This window comes from Colletotrichum higginsianum, chromosome 6 (genome assembly GCF_001672515.1).
Source record: "Colletotrichum higginsianum IMI 349063 chromosome 6, whole genome shotgun sequence".
Taxonomy (NCBI): Eukaryota; Fungi; Ascomycota; class Sordariomycetes; order Glomerellales; family Glomerellaceae; genus Colletotrichum; species Colletotrichum higginsianum.
In genome coordinates, this window is record NC_030959.1 from 3,668,924 (window position 1) to 3,690,448 (window position 21,525).

General features: G+C 55.5%; 6 protein-coding genes across 6 annotated transcripts; 3 read left to right on the forward strand and 3 right to left on the reverse strand.

Annotated features, from left to right (window-relative positions):
- Positions 1-1,547: 1,547 nt before the first annotated feature.
- On the forward strand, positions 1,548-6,099 carry CH63R_09457 (DNA-directed RNA polymerase; the record flags this gene model as incomplete). The annotated part of the gene is made up of 4 exons (XM_018304431.1): positions 1,548-1,636; positions 1,712-1,823; positions 1,881-2,030; positions 2,080-6,099. 4 exons carry the CDS (start codon positions 1,548-1,550, stop codon positions 6,097-6,099), a joined length of 4,371 nt encoding a protein of 1,456 aa, XP_018156454.1.
- Positions 6,100-6,804: 705 nt separating this feature from the next.
- On the forward strand, positions 6,805-8,012 carry CH63R_09458 (Carboxylic ester hydrolase; the record flags this gene model as incomplete). The annotated part of the gene is made up of 2 exons (XM_018304432.1): positions 6,805-7,303; positions 7,381-8,012. 2 exons carry the CDS (start codon positions 6,805-6,807, stop codon positions 8,010-8,012), a joined length of 1,131 nt encoding a protein of 376 aa, XP_018156455.1.
- Positions 8,013-13,789: 5,777 nt separating this feature from the next.
- CH63R_09459 (BZIP transcription factor) lies at positions 13,790-14,634 on the forward strand (the record flags this gene model as incomplete). Its single annotated transcript, XM_018304433.1, has 3 exons — positions 13,790-13,903; positions 13,973-14,200; positions 14,287-14,634. The coding sequence occupies 3 exons, from the start codon at positions 13,790-13,792 to the stop codon at positions 14,632-14,634; spliced, it is 690 nt and encodes a 229-aa protein (XP_018156456.1).
- A 1,090-nt stretch (positions 14,635-15,724) lies between these two features.
- On the reverse strand, positions 15,725-16,426 carry CH63R_09460 (Cellulose-growth-specific protein; the record flags this gene model as incomplete). Its single annotated transcript, XM_018304434.1, has 3 exons — positions 15,725-15,769; positions 15,838-16,136; positions 16,231-16,426. 3 exons carry the CDS (start codon positions 16,424-16,426, stop codon positions 15,725-15,727), a joined length of 540 nt encoding a protein of 179 aa, XP_018156457.1.
- A 117-nt stretch (positions 16,427-16,543) lies between these two features.
- CH63R_09461 (Cellulose-growth-specific protein) lies at positions 16,544-16,865 on the reverse strand (the record flags this gene model as incomplete). Its single annotated transcript, XM_018304435.1, has 2 exons — positions 16,544-16,728; positions 16,802-16,865. 2 exons carry the CDS (start codon positions 16,863-16,865, stop codon positions 16,544-16,546), a joined length of 249 nt encoding a protein of 82 aa, XP_018156458.1.
- Positions 16,866-17,875: 1,010 nt separating this feature from the next.
- Positions 17,876-18,779, reverse strand: CH63R_09462 (Fungal cellulose binding domain-containing protein; the record flags this gene model as incomplete). The annotated part of the gene is made up of 4 exons (XM_018304436.1): positions 17,876-18,216; positions 18,276-18,391; positions 18,441-18,576; positions 18,629-18,779. The coding sequence occupies 4 exons, from the start codon at positions 18,777-18,779 to the stop codon at positions 17,876-17,878; spliced, it is 744 nt and encodes a 247-aa protein (XP_018156459.1).
- Between the last annotated feature and the right edge of the window lie 2,746 nt (positions 18,780-21,525).

Consider the following 21,525-nt stretch of genomic DNA (forward strand, 5'->3'; position numbering starts at 1 on the left):
GGAATGCTGGTTTCAGGCTGGAGCAGGTCGCAAGGTTGAGGTGTCGGCAGCAGCCTAGGTACCTACGTAATGTAGGTATGTGAAGGGAGAGAGGGGGGAAGAGAGGCAGAGGCAGAGGAAGGAGGGAAATACGGTGTAATGAAAAGCTGTCTTTATTTAGAGCAAGGCGAGAGTGGAAGTGTTTAGAAGGCGATGCCTGTAGGCAAGGGGGGATTTCGCCTGTTCAAGGGGACAACGTGTGCTTCTTTGTATGTACCTTAGGTTCCCTACCTAGCTGGGTATTAATATGTATGTAGGTAGGCACGTATGGAAGGAGAGACAACTTTGCTTGGCCAGGGACAGGATAGAATATGCGGATTACGAGCGAGAATATGATGAAGGCGCAGAAGGCCCCAGTCTCTCTCCTCTCTCCTCTCCCTTCTCTCCAGTAAGCTGCGCTGCCTGCAACATGGGCATGGGATGAGCTTCCCCAGCTCGGAGGGACGGACCCCATGACGCACTTTGCAGTCCCGTGTAGATGGGCGGTGGGCGGTGGCAGACGCCGACTAACGGTAGAATGTATGCCGAGGGGACAGTCAGCCCTTGGGCATCTCCCTGCTTACCTACCTACCTACCTTAGGTAGGTAGCCCCTTAGCACCTTACTATCTACCTAGCTACCTAGGCACTGTCAACTGACTAGCCGAACCTCTGACGCCTGTGATCGCGGGGCAGCAATAGTCGGTGGAAAGGACTCCTCCATCAGCTTACCTCATCTCTGGCGAGAAGCGAGTCCGCCGTACCCTCTAATTTCCTAATCTAAGCACTTACATCGAGACGTGTATTTCGTCCTGCACTGTGTTTAGAGACCCTAGATGGCCTCAATGATTAGTACAGTAGCAGGAATTAAGATTGTAGAAACAGCCTTAGAGTGGCAAGATATATGCCAGCGCACTATGTTTCTGTAGTTTATCACTAGAAAACATTTGCTCTTATATTGTTCCTCCCATCTCTTCCTCTGTGTTGTTCGTCGAAATGACAAGTATTTATGCCGTCTCAGTCTCCAATCTAGACTGTGCCAACCTCCCTAGTGAAAACTGTACGTGGTGGGGCGGGCTGCGTTTTTTGATGGTGGGGTACGACCTGCAGTGCGTCCCTCTTTCCATGTCCCGCGCTACAATTCGCGTGCCATCTTCTCAAAATTTCCCAGAGCCCATCGCCCACCCGACGACGACGAAGACGAGGACGGAGACGACGAAGACAACGAGGACGACGACAGAAACTCGGACTGCTCGCGAAACATTCCCAACCCCTAATGTTTGCCTCGCCCTAGCACTCTTGTCGCGCCGACTTTTCCGCCTTCCCTCCGAGCACCGTACCAATTGCTTGCGGACTACGATCATGACCCAGCGGCGAATGCGCAAATCCATCAACATCGATTGCCGCCGGTAGACTTCACTCTCGACCGAGGCCTTGACTCACCCGACGCCACCACTACCACCACCGCCACTTTCTCCCACCATACCCGACAAACGCAGTCATTTGAATCCCAGTTTCAGCACCCATCGTAATGGCGACCACAACCACCGTGACTCCGGTCAAGTCCCAGCTTGTCGACAAGCTGCCCAAGCGTTTCAAGGGTATCAAGTTTGGCATTCAGTTAGTCCAACCTCCTGCACGCGATGCACTCTACCCGATGACGCACTCGCGCTAACCTATCCCGCTCGTTGCCAGGTCCAACCAGGATATCGCGAACCAAGCTGTCCTCGAAGTCTCCGACCGCCTCCTATACGACATTGAGAAGAACAGGGCACCCTACCAACATGGTCCACTCGACCCTCGTCTCGTAAGCACTTCCCACCCTCGGGTCACCGTCGGATCTCTCTAATACGCTCGAACATAGGGTACCTCGAGCAAGACGGGGAAATGCGCAACATGCCAGGAGTCTCTCCAGAACTGCACAGGCCACTTCGGTCATGTCAGGCTTCCTCTGCCGGCCTTCCATATCGGCTACTTGCGCTTCGTCATGATGATATTGCAGGATATCTGCAAGGTGAGCATATTGGTTTTGGTCTGTTTTGAACACGCCTGACGGAAAACAGGATTGCGGCAAAGTCCTCCTCACAGAGTCCGAGAAACGGGCCTTCTTGAAAGAGCTCCGACGACCACTTCTGGACAATCTGCGACGGTCGCAGATTTGCAAACGTATCAACGAGCAGTGTAGAAAGGTCAAGAACTGCATGTACTGCGGTTCCGTCCAGGGTCAAATTAGAAAGGTCGGCGTCCTCAAGCTGGCCCACGACAAGTTCGTCACATACAACAAGTCCACCTCAGCTAAGAAGGTGCCTCCCGAGAGTAAAATCAAGTTCGACGAGTCGTTCAGCGAGGCGAGGAAGAACAATGCCGAGTTGGACAAGCATTTACGCAAGGCCATGGAGGACATGAACCCTTTGAGGGTCCTCAACCTTTTCAAAATGATCAGCCCCACCGATTGCGAGCTTCTCGGCCTGGATCCCGCGGAAGGCCGTCCCGAGATGTTCATCTGGCAGTTCCTCCCTGCGCCCCCCGTGTGCATCCGACCCTCGGTCGCCCAGGACAATGCCAGTAACGAGGACGACATTACAACAAAACTCGCCGATATCGTATGGGTCAGCGGCATGATCCGCTCGGCGCTGCAGAAGGGCTCGCCCGTACAGACCATCATGGAGCAGTGGGAGTATCTCCAACTCCAGGTCGCCATGTACGTCAACAGTGATGTACCGGGCCTGCAGCAACCGGGATTCGGCAAGGCTGTACGAGGTTTCTGCCAGCGGTTGAAGGGAAAGCAGGGTCGATTCCGTGGCAACCTGTCCGGAAAGCGTGTCGATTTCTCCGGCCGTACCGTCATTTCGCCCGATCCTAACCTTGGTATCGACCAAGTTGCTGTCCCCCAGCTTGTCGCCAAGAACCTGACGTACCCGGAGCGAGTGTCGGATTACAACATCGAGAAGCTGAAGGAGTGCGTTCGCAACGGACCCAGTATCTGGCCGGGTGCTCAACAAGTCATCAAGAAGGACGACGGAGGTTACAAGATATCGCTGAAGTTCGGTAACAGAAACCAAGTCGCTCAAGACCTCAAGATTGGCGATGTTGTCGAACGTCACCTGGAGGACAATGACATCGTCCTCTTCAACCGTCAGCCATCCCTTCACAAGCTCAGTATCATGAGTCATTTGGTCAAGGTACGACCTTGGAGGACATTCCGCCTAAACGAGTGTGTTTGTGGCCCGTACAACGCAGATTTCGACGGAGACGAAATGAACCTCCACGTCCCGCAGACAGAAGAAGCCCGAGCCGAGGCCATCAACCTCATGGGTGTCAAGCACAACTTGGCGACGCCGAAAAACGGAGAGCCCGTCATTGCTGCCACGCAGGATTTCATCACGGCTGCTTATCTCTTGAGCAGCAAAGACAACTTCTTCGACCGCAAGACGTTCACCTACATTTGCATGCACATGATGGATGGCAAAGTCCACCTGGACTTGCCTCCCCCCGCCGTGTTAAAGCCCAAGGCTCTGTGGACCGGCAAGCAAGTCTTCAGCATGATGATGCGTCCCAACAAGGACAGCCCGGTGAAGATCAACCTGGACGCCAAGTGCAGAGAGTACAAGGCCAGGGCCGGACAGTGCCCCGACATGGATCCCGAAGACGCATGGTTGGTTATTCGCAACTCCGAGGTCATGTGCGGCGTCATGGACAAGTCAACAGTTGGTGACGGTAAAAAGGACTCGGTCTTTTACGTCATCCTGCGAGACTTCGGCCCAGATGCGGCAGTCGTTACGATGAACCGATTGGCAAAACTCTGTGCTCGGCACCTGACCAACCGTGGCTTCTCTATCGGCATCGGTGACGTTTTCCCCACGGAGAAGCTGTTGGACAAGAAGCGCACTCTTGTCAAGAATGCGAGTATCGAGGTTGACGTTCTGATTGACAAGTACAAGAAGAACAAGCTGGAGAAGGCTACAGGCTGTTCGATGGAGCAGACCCTCGAGAACTCCATCTCGGGTCTTCTCAGTAAGCTCAGAACACAAGCCGGTTCCCACTGTATCGAGACGCTTAGCAAGAACAATGCGCCGCTGGTCATGGCCAAGTGCGGATCCAAGGGTTCGAATATCAACGTGGCGCAAATGGTTGCGCTTGTCGGACAGCAAATTATCGGTGGCAAGCGTGTTGCCGACGGTTTCCAGGACAGAACACTTCCCCATTTCCACAAGAACGCGCCGCAACCGCCGTCCAAGGGTTTCGTCGAGAATAGTTTCTACTCCGGTCTACTGCCCACCGAGTTCATCTTCCACGCCATGTCTGGACGTGAAGGTCTGGTCGATACCGCTGTCAAGACAGCCGAGACAGGATACATGTCTCGCAGACTGATGAAGTCTTTGGAAGATCTTTCAACCCAATACGACGACACAGTACGGACTTCGGGCGGCGGTATTGTTCAGTTCCAGTTTGGTGCCGACAAACTGGATCCCGTCGACATGGAGGCCTCGGCGAAACCTGTCAACTTTGACCGAACCTTTTCCCACGCTGAGAACCTCACCTGGGACAACAACGAACGGGCTTTGCTTCCCGACGAAATTGTCAAATACTGCGACAACATGCTCTCCCGAGAGCGGGCGCGCTACCCCAGGAAGTCTCTGTTGGGCGATCTGACCCTCGACTACGACAACGAGGAGGAGAGGTACACCGACGAGCACGAAGGCGCCCGAGATTTCTTGCGATCTCTCGAGTCTTACGTCGGTGCCCGAGCCGAGAAGCTCCGTCGCCTGATGGAAATGACCGGGCTCACTGCGACAGCCGACAGCATGGACGTCGATGTCGACGAGGACGAGGTCAGGCACAAGAAGGCATTTGCCGATAAGGTTGCCAAAATGTCGGAGACGACGTTAAAGCTCTTCATTCGGCTGTGCTTGGAGAAGTACAAGAAAGCACACGTCGAGCCTGGGCACGCCGTGGGGGCCGTCGGCGCGCAGTCCATTGGTGAGCCAGGAACGCAAATGACACTGAAGACGTTCCATTTCGCCGGTGTCGCCGGTATGAGTATCACACAGGGTGTGCCGCGTATCAAGGAAATTATCAACGCGTCCAAGGTCATCAGCACTCCCGTCATCACGTGTCCGCTGGTGCAGAACAGGGAGATGACGGCCGCTCGAATCGTCAAGGCTCGTATCGAAAAGACCTTTGTCGAGGATATTCTAAGCTACATCGAAGACGAGTGGTTCGCGGAGTCGGGAAGCGTCGTACTAAAGGTGGACATGGATGCTTTGTCAGACATGCAGCTTGGAATCACGCTGGGCGATGTGGCCGAGGCCATCTGCAAGCACAAGAAGATGAAGGTGTCCAGGTCGGATATGCACATCGGCGCGGGTCGAATCGAGATCCGTGTCCGGCTGGACGAGTCGGCCGCCGCCAAACGGGCGATCAAGGCGAAGCCAGTAGACGAGCTTGGCGACCTTTTGGTACGGGCCAACTACCTCCGGCGAACGATACCGACGGTGGCCATCTCGGGTTATCCCGAGGCCACCCGTGCCATCATCCAGACGTCGGAGCAGGAGACACACACTGTTCTGGTGGAAGGATACGGGCTTCTCGCTTGCATGAACACGGAAGGCGTGGAGGGACGGAGAGTCAAGTCGAACAACGTGATGGAGTGCCGAGACGTGTTGGGCATCGAAGCCGCGAGAAGCACGATCGCTTACGAAATTGGCGAAGTCATGGGAGACATGAACATTGACCCGCGTCACATGCAGCTGCTCGCAGATGTCATGACGTACAAGGGCGAGGTCCTCGGCATCACCAGATTCGGTCTCTCCAAGATGAGAGACAGCGTTCTGCAGTTGGCTTCATTCGAGAAGACGCCAGACCATCTTTTCGAAGCTGCGGCTGGCATGAAGACGGACCAGATCGAAGGTGTGAGCGAATGTATCATCATGGGTCAGACGATGACGGTGGGAACGGGAGCGTTCCATGTGGTTCGGCGGCTTGCGCTGGAAAAGGGAGACGTTGGGCAGCGCAAGACGGCGTTTGAAGATGCGTGGGCGGCCGAGACGGCGCTGAAGAAGAAGTCGCGACGAAACATTTGAGGGAGGACACACGGCGTTTAATGTTATCACGCGGAAGCACGGCGTCCATTAACAGGAGGACTGTACATTTTGTAACGGGTCCCAGGGAGGAGTTGAATTGCGTTAGCTTTTTGAACAATGGTCAATTGAGACGAAGAGCACAGAGAGAGGTATTGACCACGACGTCGCCTGTTTAACTGTGTCCGATGGGCGCCGGGGTTTCTGCAAATGACAGAGCCAGTGCTGTGGCGAAGGACATGTAAAACGCAACATAAAAAAGATGAAATATGGCATTGCGGTCTTGTTCCTCGTTCGTTTCCATACTCCCGGACTTAGGTATCTTGATCTTGGTCCCGGGAAGGGGTCGAGGAGCCCGTTGGTCACGTGCCATCGTGTCACTGGCGCGCAAGTCGTTTTCCTTCCGTGTTCAGCGCCCGCGTCTCGATGACGACATCAATGCCAAATCTACCCCCAGGTTCAACGCCCTTGATCCCCCCCATTGCTGGAAAACTAATCTGATTAGAAGAAGGTCACATCAACCAACCAGGAAGACTAAGCAAAGAAAGATCGAGTGTCGCCATAATGTGTGGAAGATATGCCCTGGCCTTGGTGAACTTCCACTCCCCCTCACAACCGGCGTAGCGTTGCCGAGTCAAGAGTGGCACTAATGATGCAATTTGAGCGCAGCGCCCATCGCAAATCCGACGCATGCTGGAGCAAGAACACATGCTCGTCGAAGATGCACCAGAAGACGAGGGGCAGGGCTCTCCTCGACAGACGTACAACTTTGCGCCGGGCTACCACGGCGTCGTCTATCGCGCCGACGTACCGGATCGTGGCGCGGGGCATCGCCGCGAGCACAAGGGAGACGACGAACAGGAAAAGACAGCCACGACGTCAGGAGCCGCCGCGTCGGAACCGCCCCGTGAGGACGACAAGGTCAGGTACAAGATGCAATCAATGCAGTGGGGGTTGATTCCCTTCTGGACCAAGCGCGACCCAGGTTACTCGACGCTCTCCAAGACGATCAACTGCCGCGACGATTCCCTCAGCACGCCCGGCGGCATGTGGTCGACGATGAAGGCGGGAAAGAGGTGCATCATAGTCGCCCAGGGCTTCTACGAGTGGCTCAAGAACGGCAAGGAGAAGATGCCGCATTTCGTCAAGCGCAAAGACGGCCAGCTCATGTGCTTCGCTGGCCTGTGGGACTGTGTACAGTATGAGGGTGAGATCGGATTATCCCTTCCATTGAATCCCATTTCGTCTTACTTTCTTGGACGCCCGAGGCTGAAATCCGATTAGATGCCGACGTCAAACGATACACATACACCATCATCACGACGGACTCCAACAAGCAGCTCAGGTTTCTCCACGACAGAATGCCAGTCATCCTCAACCCCGGCTCCAGGGAGATCAGGACCTGGCTGGACCCCAAACGGCACGAGTGGTCCAAAGAACTGCAAGACCTCCTGAAGCCCTTTGACGGCGAGCTCGACTGCTACCCTGTCAGCAAGGAGGTCGGCAAGGTCGGCAACAACTCGCCGTCCTTCATCATACCCGTCGCGAGCAAGGAAAACAAGTCCAACATTGCCAACTTCTTTGCCAACGCATCCGCCAAACAAACACTCAAAGAGGAGTCGAGAGCTGAACCTGTGGTTGAGACCAACGTAGAGGTGGAACACTCGCAAGAGGACAAGAAGCAGCCGGTACCAGAAATCATCGCCAAAGCGGCTGCAGACGCAGATGGCCAGGTCACCAAGACAGGGATCAAGCGGGAGGCTGCCGAGCCCAACTTGGACGAGGAGCCGCCGAGGAAGTTGCCTTCGAAGACGAGGCAGAGCAGGACCAGCGCGACGAGCAACGGGAGTAAAAGCCCTGTCAAACCGAAGGATGGGACGCAGAAGATTACAAAGTTCTTCGCCAACAGTGCGTGAGTGTGACACTACGTCCGGAGTTTACGAGGTTGGCTTGGTAGAATGAAGGGACGACGGCAAGGTATGGATAATGTTTGATGATTTGGGCGTTTCTGGGCAATGGGTGAAAATTGGGATAGGTAGGTTCTTGCGAGGCGCTTGGTAGTGAATTAAGAGTAGGGCGATGGTAGTCTCGCGTTGGGATCCGCGATCATGCCATTGGTTGCTTTGCCGCGGTTACTGGTCATCTTGAACACGACACTCGTGGAAGATCACAAGTCTAAAAGTTGAAATGGCGTTGCTCTGCCATGGAAAGGGAAGTAAGTAAGTGTGTTGAAGCATGCCAACCCGGCCCCAGGAGGGAGGGTAAAAAAAGACCAAAGGGACCGACGCGAGGATCGAACCCAGCACCCCCCTCCAATTATCTCCCCCCATCTAACTCTTTCCATGTTGCTCAAATCAAGATCTACGCCGTACTTTTTCTTTTTCTTTTTTTGAGAAAAAAGCTCGTGACAATCAACAGTCCTAGTGGGATTTTAAAAAATTGGTATCAGTCATTACGAATAGCAAAATGGTAAGATATGGCGGTATATCGCGCTGCACAGGGAAGCCAGGCTGTTGCAGTCTTATATGGCAATCGCGTCCGTAGAGGAGAAGCCGCACCTGGACCACTGGGCCAAAGTGTACTTTCTCGCCTACCCCGACAGACAATGGCGTGCAGGCCGTTTATGTATCTTGCTGCTGGCTGTGTACAAGGGCGGTGGGCCATGAGTGGCTGGCTGGCTGGCTTTGTTTCGGTACCGGACCTGGATGAAAGCATATGTCGTCGGCGAGGCCCCTGCGTTTTGGGTAACGAGGAAGGAGCATGTCACTCTCCGATATCAGAAAAGAGGCCAGCGAAGCCGCTCCCTCGCCTGCGTGCCTGCGTGGGTACCGGTCCGAGACGAAGAACGATGGTCAGCCTTTGTTATGGTACGCCGGCGATTGGCCAGTTTTTTGACACGTCGAGAGGCCCCAGGGAGCCCCCAGGATCAGGATGGAAGCCAGTCAGCCACCCATCTTGTAGGCTACAATCGCCACCGTGGGATATTTAACTGAAAATAGCATCTTGCGCATGCACTGGATTGTCACTCCCCCCCAAAAAGATCGACATCTACCCCGGAAAATCGGTCGAGGTCGCGCCAAGTGTGCCAAGTTTGCCAAGGCAGATAGAGCTCGATGCATGCCCACCTGTGTGGGTTTGTTGGTGGAATGCGCGCAAGGTACGATGCGCGGGTGCTCCTGGTGGCGACCGGGTGGATGACGACGCACTTCAGGGGTCCGGAAGCGAATGGTACAAAGCTTTCGTGTCGGGATGCGAGGGGCGGGGGAGGGGGCTCAAAGTGGACGGGAATGTGAATGGGGATGAGAGATCATCGAACGAGACCATCGAACGAGCGGAACGAAGCCTGGGGATGTCGAGTTCGCCATGGCGAGATGGGATGTTGTAATTCGGGCACGATGCGGGAGCTCGCCAGATTCGCCTCACACCACCACGGCGTTGAAGCCGGCTTCGTGTTGGTGAAGCGGCGGGGGGGTGATGAAGCGTGGCTGACCGAACCCGGTCCATGACCTGTTGAATAGAAGTTCGTGAGTTCGTGACGGCATGATGCCGGGTAGCCAGACACGTGTCAGACAGGCAAGAACGCCAGACTCGACGAAGCTGGCGCGTGCGTGCCTTTCTTTCTTCGCATCTCGTATACGATAGAAAACAAACCCCGTGCTGGTACGAAGAGGCGGGGAGGACGGGATTTGCCCCCCTTCCCCCCCCTCCGAACACCAGGGAGCCGAGAGCAATTCAGGGTTCAGGGCGTTCAACGTCGGCATGTGTACGATCCTGTATGTGTGCGTGTGCGTGTGGCTTGGCCTCGGGGACGAGCTCGCGTCGCGAAGGACAAGGAGGGGGGTGTTCGGTGGACAGGGGTACGTACGGATCAGAGGTTCTGGTCCGTCTTTTCTTCTTCACTTTGGTCTGATGTTTTGGACGGCGGCAAGGAAGCCAGGCAGACAAACGGGCGAATGGACAGGCAAACCGAGATTCGCGCACACCTGGGCAGCTCCTTCGGCTACGAGGGGTGCGTTACCCGCTAGTTCGTTTCAAAGAGGGAGGCGTTGGCGGCCATGGGCGACCTGCTGGTTGCGCGTCGTCGGGCGGAGAGGGGGTGCAGGGGGGGTCTCAAGGCGCCGCCTCCGTGCGGGACTCCGCAGCCAACTCCGCGGCGGTACCGGCCATGAGTGGACCCGGCATCGGTCCTGAACCCGCTCTTTTCCCGGTCTTTGGCGGCGGTGAGGGGTTTCCCCCTGTGTTGTGCAGTGCTGTGCCTGTGGTTAAGAATCAGATCATGCTTCTGTCGTGATTTCGCTCAAAATGGATGGGAAACAGGCAGGGGGAAATGGGAAAGGTTCAGCGCCTCATTACATCATTTCGCATCCATCTCATCTAGATTGGACGGCGTGCCGGAGCGTTGCAGGCCTGGCCATATGCTTTGGATCTAGTAAGCAAAAGCACACCCCCTGAGCCAAACCGGCCATGAGACAGAGTTTCCCGCCAGCCGATGACGAGTCAGACAGCCGAACGGTTATGTCGGGACGTGGTTATCAGCATCTTCTCCCAACTGCTTGACTTTTCTCTTCTCTGTGTGTTTTGACGCCAGGCCGAAGAATGACGGCAGCAACCGTGTTCCCAACGGTGGCCGAGCGAGGAGAGGGGGAGGGGGCTGGTCTCGAGTCTCGAGGTCGGTGCTCCGAGAACCGGACACTGAGGCATTCGTGATTGTAGCCGCGGTTTACCATCATTCGGTCGTGCAGGAACAACAGATGGACAGTGTCCAGCGCAAAGACATACAGATGGGATTTTTAAACGGCTGAGACAGAGAATAGCAGACTTGTATGACCATGACCGCATATACATGCGGCATGCCGTTAGCGTCTCCCTCCGATCAATGCCGATCTACGCCCGGGGCAAGACACGATTGGACAAGTAGTGTACATCGAAGCCTCGGAAGAAAACGCCAAGCCTTCGGTGCAGCAGTAGGCCCTCGGGGTGAGATTTGGTGATGGCAACTAGCAACCGAACGGGACCAAAGGAGTCTGCAGCGAAGGCGGCGCTTGGGACATAAGCTTATTCCAGGATTTGACGTGAGAATGAGGTGATTTCGGAGGCCAAGAGCGTCCACTCCGTTAAGCCACGGCGAGGGACTAAGTATCGTATCCTCAGCCCCCCCTCCCCCAAGTCCACAGGTCGTGGTGGTAGTGATCCCGGGAATAGTTGGGAATGCGTTCTATGATATTTGTTTGTTGCCATTTTTCCTTTCGCGCCTCGCGGCCTCGCCGCGGGCGCCCCCACGGTAGGGGGGGTGTTAACCCCGACATCCGACGCGAGCTTGCGAGCTATTGCTGGGAGGAGTATCCGTACGTTGTAGTCTGTTGCCAGGGGCCTAGGGCTGAAAAGCTCATTGCCCGATGACCCACCTTTCGGCTCGCACCCCGGTCCCAGCTTGACTCTTGTCAACCGATGACCGAAGGCAGCTGTGAAGCAGGCCCTTGTTTTTCCGTTCGGGGCCGAAAGCGCACCGGGAGGGGAGAGAGAGACAGCGTTTGCTGGCTGCATGGCGGGCTTGGATCAACCATCTGCCAGAGTCAGAAACCCGGCAGGCTGCAGAGGTTAAGCTTTCGCTGATCCCAAGATTTGCTACTTGGCGAACCCGCCACAGCCCCATGGCGGCGTCATCGCAGCGAGGGCATTCACATTGGATCAATGTTCACAAGCCAATCTGTCGTTTGGAAGAGATGACCACAAAAGTTGTCTGAAATACCTCGTCCGTCAGATCAGAGGGTTGTGGACGAAAAAGGGGGCTCAAAGCGCACCGACTTTGCGAGACGCCGAGATGCCGGGAGAAGGCCATGCGGAGAGAATGAAAGAAGAGGGAAAAATTGAGTGAGGGGGAAAATATGAGCGGAAGGAAAAAGATGCGCGGGACCCACGGGGTGGACTGCAAGGCAGCTACAGACTACCTACCTAACAGCACAGGGCGGAATACGTACCGCACAGCAAAGGTGACGATGGCCACTGACGCTTGGGTGCCAAGTCTCATAACTGTCAGTCTGAATCAGTCTCGCTCTCGTTCTTTCTTCCATGGGCTGGGCTGGGCTGGGCTGGGCTCTCACTCACTCACTCAGCCATGCTCTCTCATGGGCACTCACTCCCATTCATACACTCCTGGGCTCTCACTTACTCACTCGTTCACTCACTCACTCTCAACACTCAATGCTGGTGTTGCGTATCTGCATATGACGGATGCATTCGCAGAAACGAAGAAACGGCGCTGCATCTCACTAAGGTACGGATGCCGGATACATCCATAGCTCAAGTCAGCCATCCCTGTATTTGATAGACATATGATATCATAACGGACGAGACCGAAGCTCGCCATGCTGCTCTGGCGCAGCGCAACACACGCTGCCAGAATTTAAGGTGTTGTGAGCCATTTTCGCGCTTAGACTGGACTGGGATTAGCTCCCGTCAAAGTTCAATGGACAATCTGGGAACACTTCCGCGGCCAAAGGAGAGATAACGCGCTTCTCAACCCCACCACTCCATCACCTCCTTCCAGGCTCACTCAGACTCTCACTGCCCATTAACGGGCGTGAGGGGGACCCTCCAGCGCCCCCCCCGGCCTGACCAGCTGTTCCCGGGACGGTTCCGCTCATTTTCGGGTCTCGACTCCCGACTCCCCAACTTTACGCAGACGCGATTCATCTCCCTACAGCTTCATCAGATGGGGCCTCACTCAACCCTAACCACCCCGGCCCCTCCCCAAACAGCTCGAGCCTCTCGAAACGGCGCGCGAATTTCAAAGGGGAGAACCAGCGTAAAACAAGCAACATGAAGCCTGCTAGGCTGCCCCGGAACCCTGCATCAGTCCTACCTACATAGACTGAGGTACGTAGCCAATGCGGTCTCAAAGTCCGCACGGGTACACGGTATGAAGAAAAATGCGGTAAAGAAGACGTATCCTGGACAACAACATGCATCTACACCCACATCCGTCCACACACATATACTCACACACACACATACGTACACACGCGGACGTTGAACACGGGCCCATCGTCAATCAACTTGGTCAGGACTCTCGCCCCACCCCCCCGTGTCCCGTACACCGCAGACCGGCGCGGCACCGAATACCGACCGAATCCCAGATGCGAAAAAGGGCTGAGATGACACGGAGAGACATGGGCTCGCCCGTCCCTCTTTTGTCAACACACGCCTGTCCGACGTTGTCATTGTCACACCTCCTTGTTAGCTCCAGCCCATCTCTTCTTTCTGCTCCTGTTTCCCCACGGTTCCATCTTGTCTCCATGCCTACTCCTACAGCCCTGACCCTGTCTCCTGTCGTTACTTGCTTGATTGTATGGATGTAGACTCATCGTATCTTGCATTCGTCTCCTTCCGGAAATCATCTGGCGATGTCTCCCTTCCCGCCCGTCGAAGGGAAAAAGTTATATAACCACCCTGCCCCCTCCACTCCTCTCGCCTCTGATCATGACGCTACTACTCACTATCCATCCTACACCTCCACGCCTCGAAAGTTCATCCCACGGATCCATCTTGAACACTGTTCTTCCTCTATCCTTGGACAAGTCCATCATCGCCACCGTGACTTCCACACATCCGCAATAGTGCCACTCATCTCACACTGTATCCAGTGCTCACTGCCCTCGCGGACGGCAAAAGAACCCAATAAGCAATGACTACCATGAGCAGCACATCGCTCGAGTTCCCGGCATACGCCATGTCTTCTGATTTTCCGTCAATGGCGTCCGACAACACCGTTTATGACATGATTTCCGCGCGGTTCGCTTCTCACATCGTACGTCCACAGCCCGAGACGCCCAATCTGATTTAGCCCGGGAGGTTTAACTAAATATCCGATTCACAGGCCTCGAACGAGAACGGCTACTGCACGCCGTCTTCGCGTTGGTCATGCCCACCAAGCCCGACTTCGAGCGTGGACACGAACAAGGCCGACGATTCGCATGATGACAGCCACTCCACCACCACCACCACCACCACCAACAGCGCATCCGCACCAGAGGACTCGTCCCAGTCCACGGAAAAGGGAAGACGCAACAACAGATACAAGAATTGCAGCGAGTCAGTGCTTTCGGTAAGCTTATGCTCCCCCCCACCCCCGATCATGACCATCTTCATATCTTGGCACCGTCGCGCATTCGACTAACACCCCTCTCCCAGAAACGCCGCGCCCAGAACCGTGCAAACCAGCGGGCCTACCGAAAGCGCAAGGAGCAGCGCCTTGAGGAGCTCCAGCAACAGCTTGACGATATGAGTCAGAAGAACGACGCGCTCTGCTGCGCCTACAGGCTGCTGGCCAACGAATGCTATCGTCTTCGCGCGGGCCAGATGTCCGTGGGGCAGTCGGCCACCACGTGGAATATGAACGGAGCCGGCAGTTTGTCCTTGGACATGGCCGCCTTGGGCGCATACTCCGTCGCTCCCATGTCGACATCGAGCCCCGTCCCCGAGTCATATGTCGACTATCCCGGAAGTCCCGATACGTTGTGGAGCCCCTACTCGTCGTGAAGCGGGCCGGGACAAAGACGCACCGGCTCGGGATTTGAGTGGGGTGGTGATTCTATGCGCCGGTGATTGATGATGAGAAACTTTTTTTTTCTTCTCTTTTCCCCCTCCACCTTGTGGTGCTTCTCTAGTGTGGGTGGGCCTGGGGAGATTTTCTCTTTTCCTCTTCCTCCTCCTCCTCTTCTTCTTCATCTCCTATTCGATGGTTTTCCCTTGAGAAGACTGGGGCATTTTCATGCAGGGGCGTTGTTCACAGTGTTTTCTCCTCCTTCTTGCGATGGGAGTCATGGCGTTTTCTTCTTTCTCTTTATGATAACATCACCCGAGGGCGTAGAACCATGGGGCGTGGCAGCAATGCCAACTACCTACACAGAGCGCTGTGTGTGTGTGTGCGTCTGCGTGGTGTGACCAGACCTCACGCAGCTCTCGCTAGACAGGCAATCAATTACAGTCTGATAACAATCACTTGGCGTTTCCGTATAAGTCTTCTTCTTTGCACCTCACCCCGCCACCTCCTCCGCTCACCAACGACCTCTGCATTACTCTAGCATTGAAAGTTAATGGGGAAGAAACTAGAATGAAGATCACCGGCGCAAGGCCATATGATTCGAGAAAGTAACATGAATCCCTCATGAGCGCCCAGAGGCATTGGTTCCCCAAATCTGATCAACCCATCCATCCCTTCCAAAGACCGATAATTCCTTACTAGCATACATCTAGCTCCAGGCTTTTTACCACAGCTATCCAAGTAGCAAAGCACTATACAAAAAACAAACAACTCATATCATGAGCCCGTGCGCAGTTTCAATGCACAATTGCTTACACTTAGACCATGCATGGCTGAGTCTTGTGAAACTAGTTGTACAACTGCCGGTGGCAAGCGCCGGGGTTAGCCGGTCATCGGTTGCTGCAAGCCGCTGCCGAAACAAAGTTCGCGCCCGCAGGACGACCGTCCAGATACGTCGTTCGCGTCCCGGGAGCGGACCGCGGAATCCACGGGGCTCTCTCTCTCTCTCGCGCGCGTAGTTGTGACGAAACCAAATCGCGGTCCCACCCCCCTCCCCCTCTGCGCCGTAGTCTGCATGGTTCCGGGTCAGCAGCGCGCGATGGGCCCTCCTGGAATGGTGTATGTCGTTGGCTGCCAAGTATCAGCATGAGTCGCTCGCGGCGGTTGGTTCTTCTTCTGGGTGAGCTTTTCGGGCTTACCACAGGGTAGTAGATGTTGATCAAGATGCCAGGCTCACTCCCGGTATATGCCCCACTGGTAGGAGAGGTCAGAACGGGATATAGATCCGAGAACGAGCTAGCGGCCGGGAGAGTGGGAGGTGGGGGATAGGGGTCCGCCACTAGGAAAACATACGGAAAACTGACGGTAGGGGAGAGCTGCCCGTTTCCGGAGCCCGTCACCCTGATCTGCGCGCATGAGATGTAGAACTGGGCTCCGCCCTTGGCGCTGGCTGAGTGCAGTCCGATCTGCTCAATCCTGAGAAGGTACTCTCCGGGGGCTGTCGTTCATCCATCCGTATGAACGAGTCAGCTTCGATGATAGTTCATCTAAAGAGAAAGAGGGGAGAGGACGGGGAGGGCAGCATGACGTACGGGTGCACGAAGGGATCTGGAAGTTGAAGGCGGCCTTGTTCGAGGCGGGGAAACTAATCTGCCCATTGCCGACTAACGCGCCGAGCTCCCAGATCTTGGCCCACCGACCGCTGCCGTCGTAGGTCGTGACGTTGCCAGACCTGGCGGGCGAGAGCCAGGCGATCACGGGCCCGTCGTGGTAGATGGCCTGGTCCATTGCGAAGCCGACCTGTTTTTATTCCCCACCCAACGAGGATCGTCAGACCGGAGAAGCTATATGTGGCTCATAACAAAGGCAAAAAAAAGGGGGGGGGAGGGGAGGGGGTGGGCGGGATCATACAGTCGATCCGGCGGCGACAGTGGCGATCTGCGTTCCGGGGCCCGACGAGAGGCCGCCGGCGTTGCAGACGATATCCCTGCTCAGGACGTCGGTGACGGGGCTGTTGTGGTTCGTGTTCTTCCGGACGTGGACGTATTCGCCCGTGTTGCGGCCGCCGACGACGAGGCTCGTGAAGCGGTCTGCGGTGGGGAGTCAGCCGTGTAAGCGCTCGAGGGGGGTGGAGGGCTCGGCCTGAGACTGGTGACTACTTACAGTGCGCCGAAGCGAGATCGCAGAAGGCCCCTAGGACGGCCAGAGCCGGGGCGAAAGTCTTCATCGTGGCGACTCTCCAAGGTCTGGATTCTGGCAGGCAGAGGTTGTGGGTTATGCTCGACTCGAAAAAAGGGAGTTGCTGGAGAAGCGAAGCCTGAGAAGGGTAGGATGGCAATCGCGTTCACTTATAGCATATGGCCATCCATGGGCTTGAACCCGGCCAGCGTAACAGACGAACTCGGCCCCTCTGAGCCGTCTTGGGCAATGTCGGGCATGGCGTCCGCAGCTCCGTCCCGGCATTAGCCTAATGGATACGAAGGGGTGTTGAGCTTGTATTGCCGAGACGTCGCGATGTGACCTGCCTGAATGTACCCGGTGGTTTCATCCAAGTTCCGCGTCACGAGGGGGGGGGGGGGGGTTCGGCGCTTGTACGCCTCGGGCTGTGACCTAAAGTGTTGATTCTACCGGACGGCCATGCCTGCATCCCATGGGACGGGGGACGGAGAAGCCAATAAGACAATGTGAGCATTTGGTTCCGAGTTTCTTGGTGTTGGTGACGGACTCACCTTCATAGTCAGGGCTGGGCCACGAGGTCGAGTAATCGTCGGCTTGCGATGTGACTGTGGAGGTCACGCGGGTCGAAAACACCAGCCCTGGGTGTTCTCGCTGTATACGTGTTGCAGTTACCTTGTACATTGAGCAGTATACAGACATAAAGAGAGACTCAGTCGATTCTGATGCTCACACCCCCCAGCCGAGCTATATTTACATTACTGGGGAATGCTGTTGGTCTTATGCGCTCGAAAACGCGTGATGGTTTAGTTTCACTTCCTATACCAAGACGTGAAGGACAGTACAATAAACTCAGGTTCCAAAAAAAACAAAACCAGACAGAAGCCTGTTTGCTTGGCTCGACTGGCAACTGAGCACCGTGGAACAATACCCAGCATTTCACAAAAACGAAGTCGTGTTAGAAGAAAGCCCTTGAAGCATGATATTCTCCCACATATTCAACCGTCACAAAACTAGCACGTCCACTGAAGATCGTCAACTGGTGCGGATTCCATCTGGCTTTCAGAGACTTACCTCCTTGCCCCCCGGTGCCGCGTACGAGGTGAAGCCGGGCTGGTAAATCTGGATAACTGTCAGCGTCGCCCCTCCTCCAACAGTACTTCCGGAAACTGTGCTTACGTTGGCGGTGTATCCAGGGTCCGTCTCCTTGAAGGCACCGGGGATGCTGAGCGTCGGAGCGAACGCGCTGGCCGGGGCAGAGCTGCCGGTGACGTTGATCTGGGCGCACGAGATGTAGAACTGGGGGACGCCCGCCGGCCACGGGTTGTGAATCCCCAGGTTGTGGATGCGCAGCAGGTACTCGCCGTTGGGGAGGCACGTCGGGATCTTGTGCTCGTAGGTTTCTGGTCGAACCTGGTCAGCCGAACGGGCGATCAGAGGCATTGCCGTGTCTCGTCCTTACGTCTCAGGGGCCACGTTGCCTGGCCGTTGGAGAAGGTTGGCCCAAAGTCCTTGAACTTGGCCCATTTACCCGAGCCGTCGTAGTCCTGTACGTGAGAGGGGGCCTTGGAAAGGAACCTGGATGTGTGTCAGTGAGCACACCTAGAAACTGCGGTCCCTGACTGACAGAGAGATGGGTCCCTGGTGGTAGACCGCGGTGTCGAGGGTGAAGGTGAACGAGTCACCAGGCTTGACATTGACCACCGTGGTCTGCGCACCGCTGGCGCCGCCCACGTTGCATCGCAGATCGTTGGAGGCGAGGTCTGGATCTTGTTACTAAGCCTCCAATACTCAGGCAATAAAAGAGCCACTGACCTGTCACGGGGGAGTTGTAGTTGGTGTTCTTGCGGATGTGTTGGAAGACGCCGTACTTAGTGGAACCGATAGATAGCTGCTGGAAGATGTAGTGACCGGATACTTCGTTGACGGCCACCGCAAGGGCGATTATGAGAGCGAAGAACTCCATGATGGGCAGTTGTGGGCTACAATGAGTATGATGGCAAATCGAGTTGAAGATTTGAGGTCAGATGAGAGGGAGGGAGATTGCTTTTGAACATTGCTGACTTGAGAAACAAGCATCGGAGGGAACGATGACATTCTCTACCGCCTTCCGCATATTGGAACGGAATGGTGCGGATGTCCTCGTTCCCTGATTTAGTTTTAGGGGGAGAATTCGTGATTAGGTGAATCGATGGTCCGTAGCAACAAGGGCGCTAGGCGACCTCGGACACTCCTGTGAGGCACCGTAGCGTACCATCACGAACTACCGGCCGCGTGACGGCCCTATCTGTAGGTCGGAGTCGGGAAGTGATGATCTGGTTCACTGCCTGCAATATAGGTGACCAATATCCAGAGCTCGTCGGAGCGGCACGAAATTTGAAGCCACTTACGTGGGGTCCAAATGATGACCCGACGAGAGTGCCTCTCGTTTGCCATCAGGGATTTGCCTACACACGTACGCACTCGAGCCTAGAACTGGCCGGATAAATGAGAGAGATTACCCATTGATGAGTAGTAGATCACTGTCTACATTCCGGGAATATCGGATTTTGAACGACGAGTAGAGAGTGGCTCATCCTGCAAGTAGTAGTAAATGGCAGCGTGTCCGGAATAAATAGGCCAGCGGACGTTCGGCCACTGACCACCAAATCAACACCTACCGGCAGAAGTCAGGCGTAAGACTTGGCCTCCATTTGCCGCCAGAAGCGCCCCGGACTTTCAATCTACTTAGATTAAGCTTGTCGGGGGATTACATTTTAGCCGTCACGTCACTCGACATGCTTCCGCCCTTGCCGATCACTTTTGGGAATCAGCTTACGCGTGACTGAAATGTGTCTCCGGACTAGATGATGGGGTGTAGAACAGCGCCAGAGCAGAAGGAGAAGACGATGGGTGCAGGGGAAAACAGCTACAACGCGACTCTGAACGATTGAGAACCGGCAACCAGCTGTTGCAACTCGTCAACGTCTTGTGCAGATGCACTTGATTGCGACCAAACAACCCAGCAACCTCAGAAGAATAGATGTTGTCTAGGATTCGAGTCACCCAGTAGATGTTTGTGGGAAGTCCCTGATCCCACGCAGGGTGATGACCTCGGGACGGAGGTCCACGGAGCCACAGCCTCCGTGTGTGGAGCGGAGTGCTGTTCCACACGCCAAGGGATCGACACATTTTGCGGAGGCGGCCTAACGGGCAACGCTTGGCAGCTGTTGGTATTTCGAATTCCCTGACACGAAGCGGACTCGGGATGGTCGCAATGTATGCCCGGGGGGTTGACTACCGTCCTCCGAGCTCCCAGTTGACGACGCGAACAAGACGCTCCAAGGCCGGGAACAGCAAGAGTAAATCGTCTTGTTTCATCCTAGATCCACACACCAGAAATTGCTAACAATTCTGGTACAGTGTGGATGCAGTCCAGAAACTGCCCGGTTGTGATTGCAATACCGGGCCCGAGTATCGGCGACCGTCCCGATCCGAAAAGTGGGGGGCAATTTTCACGTCCGGGACGGAGGAGCTCCCGGAGTTTTGGTTCCCTTCGGTGACACCCTTCCGGGATTGGCACTCCTCAAAAATGACCGCTTATATGTCATTAGAAAACGGCGACTTGGATGCCGTCATACCGAGAAGTGCCGGTTGGCACGACTATCTGCATCACGATTAGCGACGTTTCCGATCGAGGGGAACACACCTGGGCCGAGTCTAAACTTTCGGCCCGAAAACGTGCTGCGAACTGGAGAGAGTCTATCCTGCGCTCTGTGCCTGGGTATACAGAGATCTGATATCGAATCCGGGGAGGGAGGGGGAGAGAACATGGATCGTTCTCATGCCAGCTCTCAACACCCTCCGCGGATAATATTTGCCGAGGCAGACGGCGACGGATGCGGATCGCCCTCCCCCAAATCGTGCCATCCCCAGATCTGGGTATCCTGGCTGTGCGCGTGGCGCAAAAGTTATGCAATGGCCCGATACCCAGAGACTCAAACCTTGCGTGGGATATCGGGAAGCGGTTAGTAGCTGTAGCGGCAGGTTTGACGTCAAAAAGACGAGGCCTCCACGGCCTCGAAGTAGCGGTTGATCAGGGTCGTCTTTTGGAAAGTAGTCAAGAGGAAGACCCGGAGAGGATTCAGTCTTCCTGGCAGCTCCTCAGAATCCGGATCGGTATGCGCGTACCCCGTCATCAGGACGGCAGGCGTAAAGACTTCAAGGATAGGCTGGCGGGGACGATCAGAAAGCTGCGGAAGATGTCCAGACCTGTGTGACCGTCTCATGTGCCCTCTGGATGTTTGGTATTTGGGAAACGACGGGTTCGACGGGTCGATGGTGGTTTGGGGACTCGACTGGGGCTCTTGTAGCGTGTTTGACGCTCGTGCTTTGCAACCTATGTCCTTTCATGCTCGGTGGCTGGGGGTAAACTTGCATTCGGAATACGTCGCCGGAGGCACCTCTGGGGGGGATCACGACCAAGGGCGATTTTGCCTGGATGATGTCTCCAGAGACGCGTGTTCTCTGTCCGCGGAAACTCTGATCTGATGAGAGAGAAGAAGAAGGTTAAAGACGGGGGGGGCAGGGGGGGGTTCTAAATCTTCTCACCCCCAACGAAGCCGGCGGCGTCAAGTGGCAAGACGCAGCAAGCATGGCCAGCCGATAGTCGAACCATCTCAAGAAAGGCACTGGGGAAGACGACCCCGCGTTTCTGAAGATATCGGGCCGTT